Below are 16287 nucleotides of genomic sequence, written 5' to 3' on the forward strand. Positions count from 1 at the left end.
TGAAATGAAATATTACTTAGAAAACCATCTTTACCTGGTATGGGAGAAAAGTGGTGTGAATTCACTTTTGGACTCCCACGATTCCTAGGTGATATCATTATATTCGGCTGACTGGCATTCAAGTTTGGACTGCCATGTGGTGGACTACTGATATTTAATCCATAATTATTTTGATAAGGAAAAGACTGCATTCCTTGCCCAGAGTTCATTGATCCCATATTTCCTGGACACCCATACCTAGCACCACTCATCTGCCCCATTATGTTAGGATCTCCCATGCCATAGTTTCTGTTTTGAAGAGGTACATTTTGCCCAGGCATCATATTCAGAACACCACTGCATGAATTGGTGCTCATAGTTGTAGAAGCTCTTATGTTCTGTGCCATTGTATTAGGATTTGGTCGATATCCATTTTGTTCTCTGAAAAATTGAACAAAGGAATACAATAAAATCAGACTCCAAATCCACTTTTTAATTGTGTTACATTAAACACAGAGAAAAAAAATATACCTACAAACAATATAAATCAAAATCTCAAGATTAATAAAAGAAAAAAGGTTTGAAAAATCATGGCATAACTCCCCAAAATTGACCAGGTTCTTTCCTATCCTTTTTAAAACTAAAATTTGATTAAATGTTGATAATAATTGCATTGCTTGGGAGGGTGGGCGGTGTCTGATGTGATTAGAATGATCCCGCCGGCAGGAGGAAAGTTGTTAAAGTTAGTAGTTATTACTTGGTGCAAAAGATAATAGATTGTTTTTCAGCATGATTTATTGTTTAATTGAAACAATTGTTAAGACAGTATAACAGAAAAGGACAAACACGCTGGTATTAATTCAGTAAAAAACTAATTACAACTAAGAAATCATTAATGTGATTAATTTTTTAAAATGGAAAAAGATCCATTGCCCATTTTCTCTAGCACCCGCGTGCCTCTCTGGCTTTCACTGTCTATGCTGTGCCCTCCTGTTAGTCCTACTTTCCAGTCTGCTTGCCTGGGTTCCCACCTCTTCCCAGGTCATAGCCATGTCACGTTTCCCCTGATGAGCCATGTAGTCCACAGCCAGGACTAAGCAATGTGGGCATATGATCTCATGATGCTGTATGACTGCATCACTTAATGATGGAAATTCCAATCGCAACTGCCAATGTTACACAAGAACTACCTGTAACTTATTTAATTGCTTTGGTGGTATATGCCAGGCTTCAAAAACTAAGAAAGACATGATTAGACAGTCTTCTAAGAAGTTTCCTCCTATTGTACCTCACCTATAGAGAAATATTGCCAAACCAAAGCAACTACTTGCATCGTAAAACATAAACTCTGGGAATTATTAAGGAAGAGTCTCCGTCACCCTTTCCCCCCCGCCACAAATCCTAAACTACGCTGTGTCACTTCAATTACTTCCTCTAAAACCAAACTCTGATTATACTCTATGCCACAAATGACAAATTATCTAAGCCAGGAATTTCAGGGAGTTGTTTCCAAAAAATGGTTAAGGAAGAAAAGTAAACATCTTTTCTTCTTCATTCCTATCCTCTTGAGATTAGCTCAACTGAGCCTCAGATACTGCAGAAGCCCCAACATTTATTCTCATTTAAATAATATATAGGATTACCATTTATTATCTTTAAGCAAAACTGTAACAAAAAAATAATTCGTTTGGAAGGTAATAAGTAGCATTACTTATTTTGCCATGAAGCGAAACTATTTCCCATAAATTCAGCTGCTAATTTTTAAAATCATAAGATATGAACAAACTCAGTTGGTTACCTATCCATATTGCTGAACTAACAACTAGGTTACAGCCAAATATATAACTCAAGGGTAGACATTTTCAATAAAAAACACCTGCATAAGAGTAATCATGAGCTGTACTCTGAAATAAGATACCATCTCATTTTTTGCCATTCAGGCAATATATTAAAAAGAAATAGTGAATTCTCTAGCACAATGTATTTAGTTATGTTGTTTTCTGTCCTGGCTTACAAAAGAGAAAACCAGTCTTACTCCATGAAAACCATTATCTAAATCTGAAATAGTTACCAGGCTATATAAACATGTCACATATCAATGTTAATATCTCAAATTTTGCTCAAATAAGAATTTAATAAAAGCATACATTTTGGAAATCCTAAAATATAATTGCAATTTTACCTTTGAAGAAAGTGGGTAGAGATAAACCCATGACGGTCATTGGTAACTGGATTTCGGAATAATTTACTTTTTGTTTGTGCTGTCACTATTGTTCCATCAGCTAAAGAGAACCGGTAGAGTGGAGTTTCAGCAATGCCTTGCATATAAGCTATTTAGGAAAAACAGGTTTTTATTAGAAGAGCACCTTCCTGTTCATATTCCATGTTACACAAATAGTGGTTTGCAAAAGAAGATAGACATTTTAAAAGATCAAGTTTGGTATCTATTAACTTTTGTCTAAAATACATACACATGAAAGACAACAACAACAAATCTATATAGCTACTGTGTATGAATCTGTACACTGGAGGGGGGGAAATGGCAACATATAAAGTCAAAAGGTAACAGAGCTAATCAGGGGTAGGATTCTACCAGTTCTATTCAGTAGAACCGGTTGTTAACATTCTAAGAAGTTTGGAGAACCAGTTGTTAGAAGAAATTACTGGCCTAATCCTGTAAGGAAAGCAGGAAGGAAACATTCTGCTGTTGCTTACAGAAACTGCCTCTCCGTTAATCCTTATTCCATTCTTGGCAGGACTAGACTTCCTGTCTCTGGAACTTCTCTGGAATTTTTTTCTCCTCCTTTGCTGGTACTTTGCTTGTGTGGAGTGACCATTCATAGTTACAATGGCACTGAAAAAAGTGACTTATGACCATTTTTCACACTTATGACTGTTGCAGCATCCCCAGTCACGAGGCCAGGCGAGGAGATACATGCCTCGATGTGAGTGATGTTGAGTTGGCCACGCCCAACCAGTAACATGACCACCAAGCCATGCCCACCAACTAAGCCACGCCCACAGAACTGGTTGTTAAAAAATTTGAATCCCACCCCTGGAGCTAATCCTATTTTTCCCGGGTTTCATTAATCATTAACTGCAGAAATAGAGACTCTGGAGGAGTCATGATTTTATTAAACCTGACATCATTGGACATCAGTTAATACCTTATTTTTATATGAAAATACATACCCCAATTAGAACTTCCAAGAAAATGATTCACTGTATGTGTTTCAATTCAGCCGTAAAAATAAATATCCCCCCTTTATTTTTAAAATTAAGTCCTCAATGGCTTTCAAATTCCAGGTTTTACCTTCCTGATAGTGACGCTTGTTTGACCAGGGCTGGCCTTCATTTTGGCATAAAAATCTCTGAATGCAACGGCGGATTGTATCTTCAAATCCAGGTTTCATAGACCTTAAAGAATTTGTATCTATGTTAACAAGTTTACCTGCCAAATAGAAAAAGAAACTATTGGGAATTACCTTGATATATTTATACTTAATTAACTGAATGCTGTGTTAGTAGAATCTATAGAAATATAGAATTTATAGAAACATTACGTTGTTATTAAAAAAAAACAAAAGCATAGAATCTTAATAGAATAAAATACTGGAAATAAGTAGAGAATATATACCAAATAAAAATTATTCATACTTTTTATTAATCTAAAAGAATGGAGGTCAGTTGCAGTTCTGGAGAAAATATATTCCATAATTTAGTATATATATATTCTAATATAGAACAAAGTCATATCCCTGTGGGCTTAAGGTGAACTAGTTCATATAACCAGACAGACAGTTCCATAGTTCCTTCAATGAGTCCTAAATCATTTAAGATTTGAAACAATTTCAGTTCAACCAGAAAGCAACTGGCAAATACTGCAAGCCGGAAGCACAACAGGAAAAATATTCTGAAATAATAATTTCCTTGTAAGCTCCAGCCTTGTGCAGAATGCAGCAGTGAGGGCAATTAATGGTGACAATTAGTTGGCACATATGACATAATTGCTCTGTGATGTGCATTGGTTACCAGTTTGTTTCTGGGCACAATTCAAGGCACTGGTAGCCACTTTTATAGCCTTATATATGACTTGGGCCAGGTTACTTATATGACGATCTCATCATGGTTGTCTCAATCTAATCCACCAGAAGGCACACACTGAGTATTGTTGGCTAAGAGGTGGGTGCTTAGCAGGGCGTGAAAAAGTGCCTTTTCTGCCATTGCACCTGCCCTCTGAAATATCACCTTTTGTAAAATTAGGTTGGCCCCCACCCTCACTGTTGCTTTATATTTTTTGGCAAGATTTCAGAGGTGGTTTACCATTGCCTCTTTCCTAGGCTTAAGGAACAGTGACTGGTCCAATGCCACCCAATTAGCTTTGTGCCTAAGACAGGAATAAAATGCAGACTCTATTTTCTAACCTGATGGCTCAACTACTACACCAAAGTAGCTCTCATTTTATTTTTTATTTTAGTTTAACAATTGCACTTTTTATTTATTTTAAAGTTGTGGGCCACCCAGACTCATGTATGTCAGATGGACAGCTATATAAATTGAATGAATTCATAAATAAATAATATGCTTTAGAGCAATTAGTAACACAAACTGTGTTATTCCTGTAGTTTGCATTAAACACTATATTTGATCAGTTTTTCATGTAGAATTCTCACCTGACAGATCATGCCTAGTAACAAAGCTCTCTGTGTTTGGGGAAAATACCCTCTCTACTGTAGAGATACGACGCGCAACACATATCATACAGGACTGCAAATCTGCAATACAAAATATTTTATGACATATTTAAAATGATGTAAAATTCTAGCTGTTCAATATGTGAGATATGCTGCAGTTTAAATGAATGGAATACGTTTAAATAAGTGGATGATTTGTCATTACCTTCTCCTTCTTCTAGCATAGCTCTTGGTTGTGATAAAGCAAAACACTGCATGGTTTCAAATCTTTGATGCAATTCTTGGCTGTTTCCTATATCTTCTAGAAGCTCATTTAATGGTTTCACCATCATGCGACAATTAAATGTGTGACTTTTCTGTCTTGGTGCTTCATTGGTCCAAGAAACTCCATTCACTAAAAAAAAAGTAATAGAACTTCTCATTAAGTTGTTAGAAAAAGAATGATGACCTTAATTCTATATTTATCCAGCTACACTGGCTATTTAGAACTGAGGAGGGTTAGGGTTAGGACATGCTATTGTATGTAACATTTATATATTGCTAATAATTATCCACAAAAGAAAAAAACTAATTTAATGCATGGGATATTATGTATCAGGCAGGCAAAAACCAAAATGACTAGTCCAAGGTCATCCAGCTGGCTTTCATGGCGAAGGTGGAACTAGAACTCACACTCTCCTACCTTCTAGCCTGATGCCTTAACTATTAGACCAGGGGTGTCAAACTCATGGCTCACGGGCCAGATGCGTCACACACTGGCCCACCATTTTAGTGAAGGGAGAAAGTCACAATATGTCATGTGACAATGCTAGTTTGACACCCCTGCACTAGACCAAACTAGTTTTCTTGCACTTGAACAGTGAAAGCTGGAAAAACAATTGAGCAGTAGTCTCAGTCCAACTATTCCCATTTCTATTCTGGATTGGCTAAATGTTATCAGTACTGTCAATCATATACAACAATGCTAATTTGCAAGCATATTAAAATATCCACTGCCACTATTTTGCTGGGATCATTATGGTGCAGGAGATTTAAGTCAAGGTGTCTTTGCCATCAAGTGAACCATGTCTGGGAATTAGAGTAATACACTGTATGAAAACTTAACTCTAATAGAACTAATAATATTAGCCACAACTGATTTTGCTTCTTTTCATACTTAATATTTTATTATGATTAACATTGAGATTTAACAAAATTTACTTAAAACATGAAGATGGGCTTCTATAACAGGCTTTTATTATGAAATTTTTTTTGATTGATATTCTGTTCAGCAAAATTTGGTAAAAATGAAAGTCAGTATTTTAACAGAATACATACAATAGTATATTTTTTAAAAAATGAACGGTAGTACTTCAAATTCCATTAACAGAGAATAGCGTTTGTTTACTTACTGCATATATACTTTGTTTTTTCTATAACAGCTCAAGGTATTTTACATGAAGGAATCCACTAATTTTAATCTCACAACAACCCTGTGAGGTGGGCTGAGAAAATGTGTATATATGGGATAATAATTTAAATTACATAAACCATCTTTTTCAAGAAGTTACAAAGACTCAAGAATAATTTGGAAATAAATACTAAATACAGAATTTTGTTGAAAAATGTTCATATTAAGGTACAATGTGAATGAAAATTTAAAGAAGTACTTTAAAGTTAATATTGTAGTTTAAAGTTAAACATAAAAGTTTGTTTGTTTTTTTAGAAACAGTCACATTTGACATACCAAGTGATTATGAAAATTTTCCTTACCTGCAGATTTGGGTAAATTTTTAAGAAAATCTTTCCGATCTTCTTCATGTAAGATACTGTAAACACTTGTATTAACCAGGTCCTCTTGTTTATATTGCAAATACTGAGTAACATTTTCAGATACAAATACAATGTTTCCATCCCTATTTACTACAAATAAGAAGCCATCTAATGCCTAGAAATAAAGTTATAGAAAGGTAGTATTGAAGCATTTAAACACACATATATATTAACAGTTATTATCTACTGAAATAAACATCAATGTTGTTGATGATGTTACCTAATTTGGTAATGAAACATCTGCAAGAAAACAACCAAGCTCAGAGAGTACAAAGAACCCCACAGTTCAACCAAGTTCAACCAAGTTCAACTATAAATATTGCTATCAGTATTTTATAATCCTATACTTAGCAACACAACGTCTATTGTAATCACTTATAATCTTAAACCTGCATTGTGTCTATACACAGCATATGCCATCTAGTTAACAGGATGTGAGCAAAATTATATTGGCTAAGTTACAACATAGTCTCTTGATACTAACTTGGATAGATTAGAAAAAGCATCCTTGGAGTAAAACTGGACTTTCATTATCCTTGTACGATGCTGGCCAAAATGTGCCAAAATAGACCAGTATTGTCCTTATTTTTATCAGGAATGCTGCACTCTGGCATGAAAATGATTACATCTGAAAATCTAGTCTATACCGTCTTTCTCTTATTTGAAAAATTACATGAAACCTTGATTAATCAAAGGGATAATAGGCAGTAGAGGTCAGTATCTCTGGGCCAATCTGGTGACATCCATGCCATACAAAAGGCTGTATTATGCAATGTAAAAGAAATAAGCCTAAAAGAGCAAGGAATTAATACATTAAAGAAATAATGTTTTATATCTGTGAAATGAAGAAAAAGAGGAAAGAATGCAACTGAGTTGAATGGCTTGATCTTGTGTGAGAATATCTGTAGGGAAGTGAATGTGTAGATTTAATTATGAATGAAAGAATGAAAAGATATGTTATGAAATATCAATAATTTATCATGGATGCATATGAAAGCCAGAATCCACAGATGATAAAGACACTCCAGTAAATGGTGACAATGGAAAACTGGAGATTAAAGGAAAAATTGTGTAGCATTCTGAATTAATGTGATACAGGAGATTGGATCATACATAGAGAATGAATAAGGATCAAATTGTAAAATATCCATAAAGGTTTTGAGAGGTATGGGATGATGTAGAAAGTAATGGACAGATGGAATTGATGAGGTCTTCATAAAGAGGAAGATGAAAAGTTTAATGAACAAAGAGCAATATACAAAGCAGTATGTGGATGTGATGACAGGAACAATATGTATAAAAACAAAAAAGGAATGAAGATGTACAGGTAGTCCGCAACTTACTCATGTAATTGAGCCCAGAATTGTGGCCCTAAATTGTGCTGTTGTTACCTGATTTTATGACCTTTTTTGCACAGTGAATCACTGCAATTAAGTGAACGTGTTGGTCATTAAACAAATCCATTGTCAGCTACGGGTGGGCTTTTTTTGCCAGAAATTGAAGTAAACACCGGTTTTCAGCAAAAAAAAACCCCAAAGTCATGTGGTCATGTGAAACCACAGGGGCTGTCAGAATTTTGAATCCAGATCATAAGTAGCTTTGGGGAGGTCTGTTGTAATTTGAACAGTTATTAAGTGACCATTTGTTAAGTTCAGAACCATCTTATACAATAAATTGTTTTGTGATAAATTGATTCTATTCTTTTCCTGAACCTATCTTTTCACTTAGATGAAATAAAGAGAGGTGGGTAGCTCAAAATGCAAAACTAAATAAATAAAAAATAAAATATTTCTTTGGCTTAATATGTCTTACAGGATCCAACCTGGGTCAGTCATCCTCAGGAACTTCTCTCCCACCAGAGTATGTGCTTTGGACTATATTACGCATAGTTTTTATGTGGTGCCTGGTTGTGTGTGGCTTTTTGGTTGTTGATTGTTGGTGGCCAGTTTTTAAGTCATTGGCTAGCTGTTGTTTGCTTGTGCTGCCAAGTCCTCGAATCCTAAGTACCTGATAAGCTGGTGATAACTCAGGGGCCCATTTCCCTGGCTATTTTTTACCTGCTCAGCCAACAATTTTAGTAGCTGCTAAATTGAATCTATGTTCATTGTCATTACTATTTCCTACCTTTTTCCTGGGTTCTTTGGAACAATGCTCACTCTGAACAGAAATAACATAATGGATATGTATGCGTATATACATGTAAATAATCCTATACTTATTTATTTAGAAGCACTCCACTAAAATCAATTGAATTATTTCCAAATAGGGGTACTAAGAATTAAAAACTAAGTGGGAACAGTATAGTATTGATTTTGCTCTTGAAAAATTATTAGTAGAAGCAATGCCCAATTCAATCTCTCATTTCCAAACCTGATGTCCTCCAATACATTCCAAAAAGGAGGACCAAGTGTCATCCTAACTCAGAAGTACATGTATCCAACATATGTCATGTAGACATCTCACTAGGAAAAGGGCACATTTTCATTTTCTTCAGTAAGAATGGAGAAGGAATCTCAATTTTTACAGTTTTTGAAGTGTAAAAATATTGAAAGTTGAAATAATCTTCTGAACATGGCTATTTTTCAACTACAAACATAGTAACAAACATAGAGATTTCTGCTGTGCTAATGATTCCACATAATTAAGCTATACAAAAAGTATGTCCCAAAGGTGCTTTTTCAAGAGGCAATTGAACTTTCTGGTTTTTCTTTGAAGACATTTCACTTCTCACCCAAGAAGCTTCTTCAGCTCTGATTGGATGGTGGAGTTTCCTCTTGAAAAAGCACCTTTGGGACAACCATGACCTGGATGACTGAGAATCTCCATAGACAGTATTAACACTAATTAGCCTATATACTTGCCTGTAAGAGGAGTGGTCCCAGTGAATCCTTATCAATAACACCCTGTCCAGTTGAAGATACATCTGCCTTCTGAACATCATCATCAGTAGATGCTGTTTTTCCTGAAATTGAAAAGCAAGGCTTGAAAACGGTAATACTATATATGTAAGCAAGTCACTGGATACATACAGATTTAATAGTTATTGTTTATTATTAAAATTCTTTAAAATATTTAATGAGAATTTTAACAGCTGAAAAAAACAGTACTGAAACATACATCTTTATTCCATACTAAAGAAGGAAAGCTTCCTCAGTGACACAGAAAATATAAACGCAGCTTAATCCTGACATTTTTTGATAAACAAGTAAAAGAGAAAGGACTCCCTGTGGATTTTATTCTGCTAGTTGTTGTCAACTATAATGAACGGCACTCATCTCCATTTCAAGGCCAGTGCTGTCTGAAGACATTTCTATGGTCATGTGGCCAGCATGATGTCATGGACTGTTATCTTCCCATCAAAGTGATACCTATCAATTTGATGGATATTAGAAACATCATCAAGCAGGACACAGCAAACTCTAAGACCAATAAACACAGACCAAGACTCCCAACCAATCAGGATGAAGAAAAAACCATTCTGGCACAACAGTAGGCTAGCCCCAAATTTAAAACTGAAACAACTGTAAAAGTCTGACTCACAGACGAACACAATACAGAAGTCTGATGATGGCAGATGAGATTCTGCCGAAACATTGCTACAACTTTAAAAGCACAACTATAATGACGTGGGAAAATACCCGAACAAAGCTGAATGCCATACATGTAAGTACCTACGAAAACTTAACACACACACACACACACACACACATATTTGTTTTCTGAGGTTCTCACGGGTATTAGTATGTGGATCTTTGGTTATTTGGGTTTTCTCCCGCGTAAGATTGGAAGTATCTAGGCAACGTTTTGATGAAGTCTCATTCATCATCTTCAGGCTTGTGTCTTCGGCTCTGTGCTTCTCAGAGTGATGTGAGATTGCAGCTGCTTCTTCCTTTTAACTGCTAGTGGGGGTGTGACTTGATTGGGTGGGGGCTTGGCTGTGTTCTGATTGGGTGGGGGTGTGTTCTCATTGGTAGGGGGTTTGGCTGTGTTCTGATTGGTTGGGAGGTTGGCTGTGTTCTGATTGGCTGGAGGCATGTTCTGTTCAGGTGGGGGCTTGGTTGTGCTCAGGTTAGTCTTAGTTGCTGGGGGATTTGTGCTGGTGAGCTGTGATCCTGCTGTTTGGCTTCGAGTTCATGGTCGTGCTGCATCTTCATGGGGGGTGTCAGTTTGCTTCATGTATAGCTCGGAGGGGTTTGAAGTGGGTAGTGATGCAGCTCGCAGTGCGGCTTCTGGTCCGTGGATGAGTCGTGTCTCATCTTCTGTGTGGGTGTGAGTCTGTTTTCTGCGTGGAAGTGTGGTGGTGGCATCTTGTGTGGCCCTCATGGGTGTGGGTCTGGTGTCATTCTTCATATTAGGTACTCGTCTGTTCATGAGGGCGGGTTTCCAAATGGCTGGTAGGCGGGAGGTGTCATCTCGTTTATTCATGCTGTGTGGGCGTTTTTCTATCTCTATGGCTTCTCTGATTATTCTGCTGTTGAAGTGTTCGGTTTTGGCAATAGTTCTGGTATTTTTAAGGTCAATGATTGAAGCCGCACTGCAGCTGCATCACTACCCACTTCAAACCCCTCCGAGCCATACATGAAGCAAACTGACACCCCCCATGAAGATGCCGCACGACCACGAACTCGAAGCCAAACAGCAGGATCACAGCTCACCAGCTCAAATCCCCCAGCAACTAAGACTAACCTGAGCACAACCAAACCCCCACCTGAACAGAACATGCCTCCAGCCAATCAGAACACAGCCAACCCCCCAACCAATCAGAACACAGCCAAACCCCCTACCAATGAGAACACACCCCCACCCAATCAGAACACAGCCAAGCCCCCACCCAATCAAGTCACACCCCCACTAGCAGTTAAAAGGAAGAAGCAGCTGCAAGCTCACATCACTCTGAGAAGCACAGAGCCGAAGACACAAGCCTGAAGATGATGAATGAGACTTCATCGAAACGTTGCCTAGATACTTCCAATCTTACGTGGGAGAAAACCCAAATAACCAAAGATAGATAGATATATAGATATATATATATTACATTTTCCTTTAATAAACATAAAAACTCAATATCTACATGAATAGCATGTTGTCTGAGTACAATTAGTTTTGGGAAAAAACAAAATAGTAGTAATAGTAATAATATACACATCAATAATAATTACATAGTAATGGTAATATTAGCTTATCCTTACTAGTAAACCTTCATTGTATAGTTAATCATTCTCTTAAACATTTAAGTTTCTAACCTCTGTTTCTGTTAGTTAACCATTGGTAATGGAATAGAATAGAATTCTTTATTGGCCAAGTGTGATTGGACACACAAGGAATTTGTCTTTGGGGCATATGCTCTCAGTGTACATAAAAGAAAAGATACATTCGTCAAGAGACAAGAATCATCAGGTACCACACTTAATAGTTATAGGATACAATAAACAATCAAATCATACTAGGAAACAGTCAATATAAACCGTAAGGATACAAGCAACAAAGTTACAGTCATACTGTCACAAGTGGGAGGGGTTATAAGGAGTGATGAGAAGATTAATAGTAATAGTAGTGCTAACTTTGTAAATAGTTGGACAGTGCTGATGGAATTATTTGTTTAGCAGAATGATGGCATTCAGGGAAAAACTGTCCTTGTGTCTGTCTAGTTGTTCTGGTGTGCAGTGCTCTATAGCATTGTTATGAGGGTAGGAGTTGAAACAGTTTATCTCCAGGATGTGAGGGGTCTGTAAAATAAGTCCATGTTATGATAGCTTGAGGAGAGAGCCATATACATATTTCTTCCATGACCTATTTTATGTTCTTTACCCTTCATAACAATAAAATGATTGTGGAAATTATTTAAATGGTTCCTCCAAGCCTTTGATTCTATGGCAGTATGACTTTGCTCTTCTATCACATGCTAGTCCATGTATGATATGTCATATGCTAAGCAAGTAAATAAAATGACTTGGATCTAACCAATCTGTTATTTTATTGACTCTAACACAATATAATAAATGTAAATTTATGATTCTTTTAGTAAAATATTAGTCAATCCTTCAGTTATTTTATTTGTGGTATCCATGTTGTTAATATTAGCCTAAGCATTTTATTTTACAGAAAACAAAATGTATTTCTTGTTTTAAAAGCTAAAATCAGACTCATGTCTACTAGAACATGATTTTTAAATAAAAAGAAATTTTTATATAAAGAATCAGTCTTGCCTTGTTCCTTTATTTGACGTATCTGTCGAACTGTTTCCTTTAAAATTGCACATTTATCTGGTTTGACATTGAAATGATCAATATCGCTCAAATTAGCAGATATCAGCTCAGCCAATTCTTCAATATATTTACTTTCCTGCTCACGTCTCCGCTTCTCTCCGCTGCATACAAGTCTTAAAGAGAGAAAAAAATACAGAGGATTTATCAAGTTAAGGCTTCTGGTCATATGATTTCCTTTTATAAAATGTATTAATCGAACTGCTAAATTAAAAGTGGTTCTGATTTTATTACCCTAGCCAAAGTATACCCAAAGTATAAATGTATTAAATAACTTCACCTCAGTAAGTCATATTTAATCCTTTGATTTTATTACCCTAGCCAAAGTATACCCAAAGTATAAATGTATTAAATAACTTCACCTCAGTAAGTCATATTTAACCCTTTGTAAATGACTACCACCCTCACCCATAGCCACACTGATATTTCCCAACTGGATGTCAAGAGGCTGAATGTTACACTGTTTTTGAGGAAAATTTATTTCAGCGGAGGAATTTACAACAATGTTTTTCAAAGTTGAATAAAAAAAACATTACAAGAATGCAAATGAAGGGAGGAGGGGAGGGGATGGGGAACGGAGGAGAGGCCAGGTGGATTATTGGTTTTTTTCAACTCTCAGTTTGCTTCAACTCTCTAGTATATACCGTATTTCCCCATGTATAAGCCACCCCTTTTTTCCAAAATTTTCAAGCCCAAAAAGTAGGGGGGGTGGCATATACAAAGCAGGTACACTTTTTATACGTGAAAAATGCATAAAATAATAAAGTAGGAATAAACTGGTTTTCCAGCAGTATGCTATACTTTTTTGTAAAAATTGTACGTGATGATACGATTACGAGTGCGAGTACGCGATAGAAATGCATACGCTAGGCATCGGCCTGAATGCTTCATTCCTACTCTCGTTCCGATGCGTAGATTGCTAGCGTCGCCTGCACCGCTTTCGGCGTCATGAACGAAGTTGTAGATCTAGACATCGAATTTTGTTTCTTTGTAAATTTTCTTTCTTCATAACTTGTTTCTCTAATAAAATATTTTTTTCAAAACTTCACAGTCCAAAAATTGGGGGGGTGGCTTATACAAAGGGGGTGCTTATACATGGGGAAATACGGTAATCCCAACAGATTATCCTTGAAGAATCAAGTCCTTGAGAGAAAAATGACTGCCTGGTCCTACTCTATTGAATTAAACATGTTCCTGATTTATATATATACTTAATAATCTCTTCCTCCTCCTATTTTTTTTTTCTTGCAATAGTATGAGTTTACCTCATTTGAACATTTTAAGTATGCTATCAATTGAACTTTAATCTAAATATTAACTCAATTTTAAATTCTGAAATTACCATACATTATTTGTAAATGTTCTATAGTAACACTATTTTAAAAACTTGGAAATACTTTACCCTGGTCCTGCAATATCACATGGTTTGCGTTTTCTTGAATCACTGTTCATACTGTCCAAGATGTTCTCTCCTAATCCACTCATTCTGATCATGCATCAGCAGCTGAAACCATCAAGGAATACAGTAATCAAGTTTAAAATTTTACTTAAGAAGAAAAGGTGAACCATTCAGGAAAAAAAAACAATCCAGAATGACATAATTGTGAAGGACTAATGATCATGTACTTTCAGGTTATTTATCCACTGATGTTTTAAAACTCATCTTTCAATCTTTTTTCTTTTCTTCAACTTTCTGTTTTCCTGAATAATCAGTTTACTTGATGTCCCCAAGACTAGGGACATCTTGAGGACTATGAAAAATGTAAAGAAATTTAACACAGGTATCAACGGATATAGGGTCATGGTGGTTTACAATGGCAATCAATAATAAAGCATCCACAATGTATCAAACATGTAAACTATCCATGGTAAAAATAAAAACAGCTGTGGAGAAAACTAAGTGGCTGCTTCCTCCTCTTCCTCCTCCTCATATAGCAGAAATTCAAGATATCAATCTCCTCTGTTGCCTAACAGATATGCTCTCTGTCTCAATAAGGGCATCACATTCTGCCACAGATTCAAAACACAGGTAGTGTACTTTGGGCAGTGGCACACACACACACAGACAGGCCCCTAGTAACTGAGCATTTTGTATGTACTGCAGCCTTCAAGGGATGCACTTGCAAAGTGATGAAAGTGTGAGTTACCAAACAAGATCTTCATTATCCAGGTACCCATCCAACTGTTACCCTTTCTATTTTCGCTACTGAATATTGCCAGAGCTTCAAGTAAGTTCAACTGCTACATAATCCACATTTTAGTGGATAAAGGCACTAACATTTGATCCTTCTTTCATAGAGTTCATGAATCTATGAATCATCTAGCATATGAAAAACCTCTGTAAGGCCACATCACATTAGGAATTAGCCTGAGCCCATCAGTTCAGAAACTGAAGTGAGTTTGTGTATGTGTATGTATGAAATCTACCAAACTTTAAAGATAGGTTGATATGGTACTTTGATACTTATATTATGGGTTAGATATTAATACTATGGTCAAACAGTGGTATTATATAACTCTAACCCATTATATAAGTATTAAAGAATATCAATCTCTCTTTAAAATTGTTTGAAGGAAATTAAAGATAACATGTTAACTTTTTGTTAAAATATATCCCAAAAGATTAAATCTTTTAATCTATGAAGAACTTTGAACATATTGTGCCTCAACTGTGCCAAAAAAAGGTAATTGCTTATTCATGGAAGAATACTTCTATCCCACAATATAAATGGTGGCTTAATGAAATCTGCCAACATTAGTCTTCGTATGAGCTTCTTATTGACAGGAACAATACAATTCCAGTCCTACGGTCTAGGTGAAAATTTTAAATTTACTGTTTAAGAAAATTGAATTGCAATGCAAAGAAAATTACATAATATTAGCAATCTGATATCTATATTTAGAAGTGGAGAGGAAAGAGAGAGAAAGAGATTCTGAGACATTAATGTACATGCTAAGCAGGCCTGCAGTCTCAGACTATTATCTATTAGCCCCAAAACCCCTGGTTTAGAGTCTTACCACATAATTTAAAAAAAGAATTCTCATTCATTGAAAAAAGATTGATGAGAATCATAGAGAATGATTGTCATTTTTAATGCAGAATCAACTTCCTCATGCATAAAACCATTAAAAGAAGTCAGTGACTTTTTCAAACTTCAGTTTTATCAATGTGCTATGATACACATTTCTATGACCGTTGAACTTTTAAATATGTGTGTAGGTTCAGTTTTCAGATAAACAATATAGACAATCTGAAACATAATTGGTAAAATGAAGGACAGAAATTCTTTGGGAAACTGACCAAAATCCCCAGCAACAGGCAACTATTTCTGAAGAGAATCCTAGATTTCTGCTACTTGGAAGAGAACACCTGATTTATTTCACTCATATTTCAAATATTTTAATTGGAAACATAGATAGAATACAGAATAACAAGTTGGAAAGTATCTTAGAGATCTTCTAATCCAAACCTCTGCTCAAGCAGGAGACCTCATATTATTCCAGACAAATGTTGTCCAATCTCTTCTTAAAAACCTCCA

At 35.8% G+C, this 16287-nt stretch overlaps 1 protein-coding gene across 3 annotated transcripts in view; it reads right to left on the bottom strand.

The window, feature by feature from the left end:
• Nucleotides 1–16287, bottom strand: part of NCOA3 (nuclear receptor coactivator 3) — a 113984-nt gene that overhangs the window by 21816 nt on the left and 75881 nt on the right. For all 3 annotated transcript variants that reach the window (XR_015742701.1, XR_015742702.1, XM_087929018.1), the window contains 9 exons: nucleotides 14151–14252; nucleotides 12692–12864; nucleotides 9347–9447; nucleotides 6426–6600; nucleotides 4879–5067; nucleotides 4653–4754; nucleotides 3293–3430; nucleotides 2162–2309; nucleotides 35–420 (listed from right to left, as the gene is read on the bottom strand). Coding sequence is in view for 1 of the 3 variants with exons in the window: in XM_087929018.1 (XP_087785144.1) it covers nucleotides 35–420; nucleotides 2162–2309; nucleotides 3293–3430; nucleotides 4653–4754; nucleotides 4879–5067; nucleotides 6426–6600; nucleotides 9347–9447; nucleotides 12692–12864; nucleotides 14151–14242 (1504 nt within the window). In the remaining 2 variants the exon portion in view is untranslated. The remainder of the gene's footprint in view (nucleotides 1–34; nucleotides 421–2161; nucleotides 2310–3292; nucleotides 3431–4652; nucleotides 4755–4878; nucleotides 5068–6425; nucleotides 6601–9346; nucleotides 9448–12691; nucleotides 12865–14150; nucleotides 14253–16287) is intronic.

Source organism: Pseudonaja textilis, chromosome 3 (assembly GCF_049901715.1).
Source record: "Pseudonaja textilis isolate UNSWEBS1 chromosome 3, rPseTex1.2, whole genome shotgun sequence".
NCBI lineage: Eukaryota > Metazoa > Chordata > Lepidosauria > Squamata > Elapidae > Pseudonaja > Pseudonaja textilis.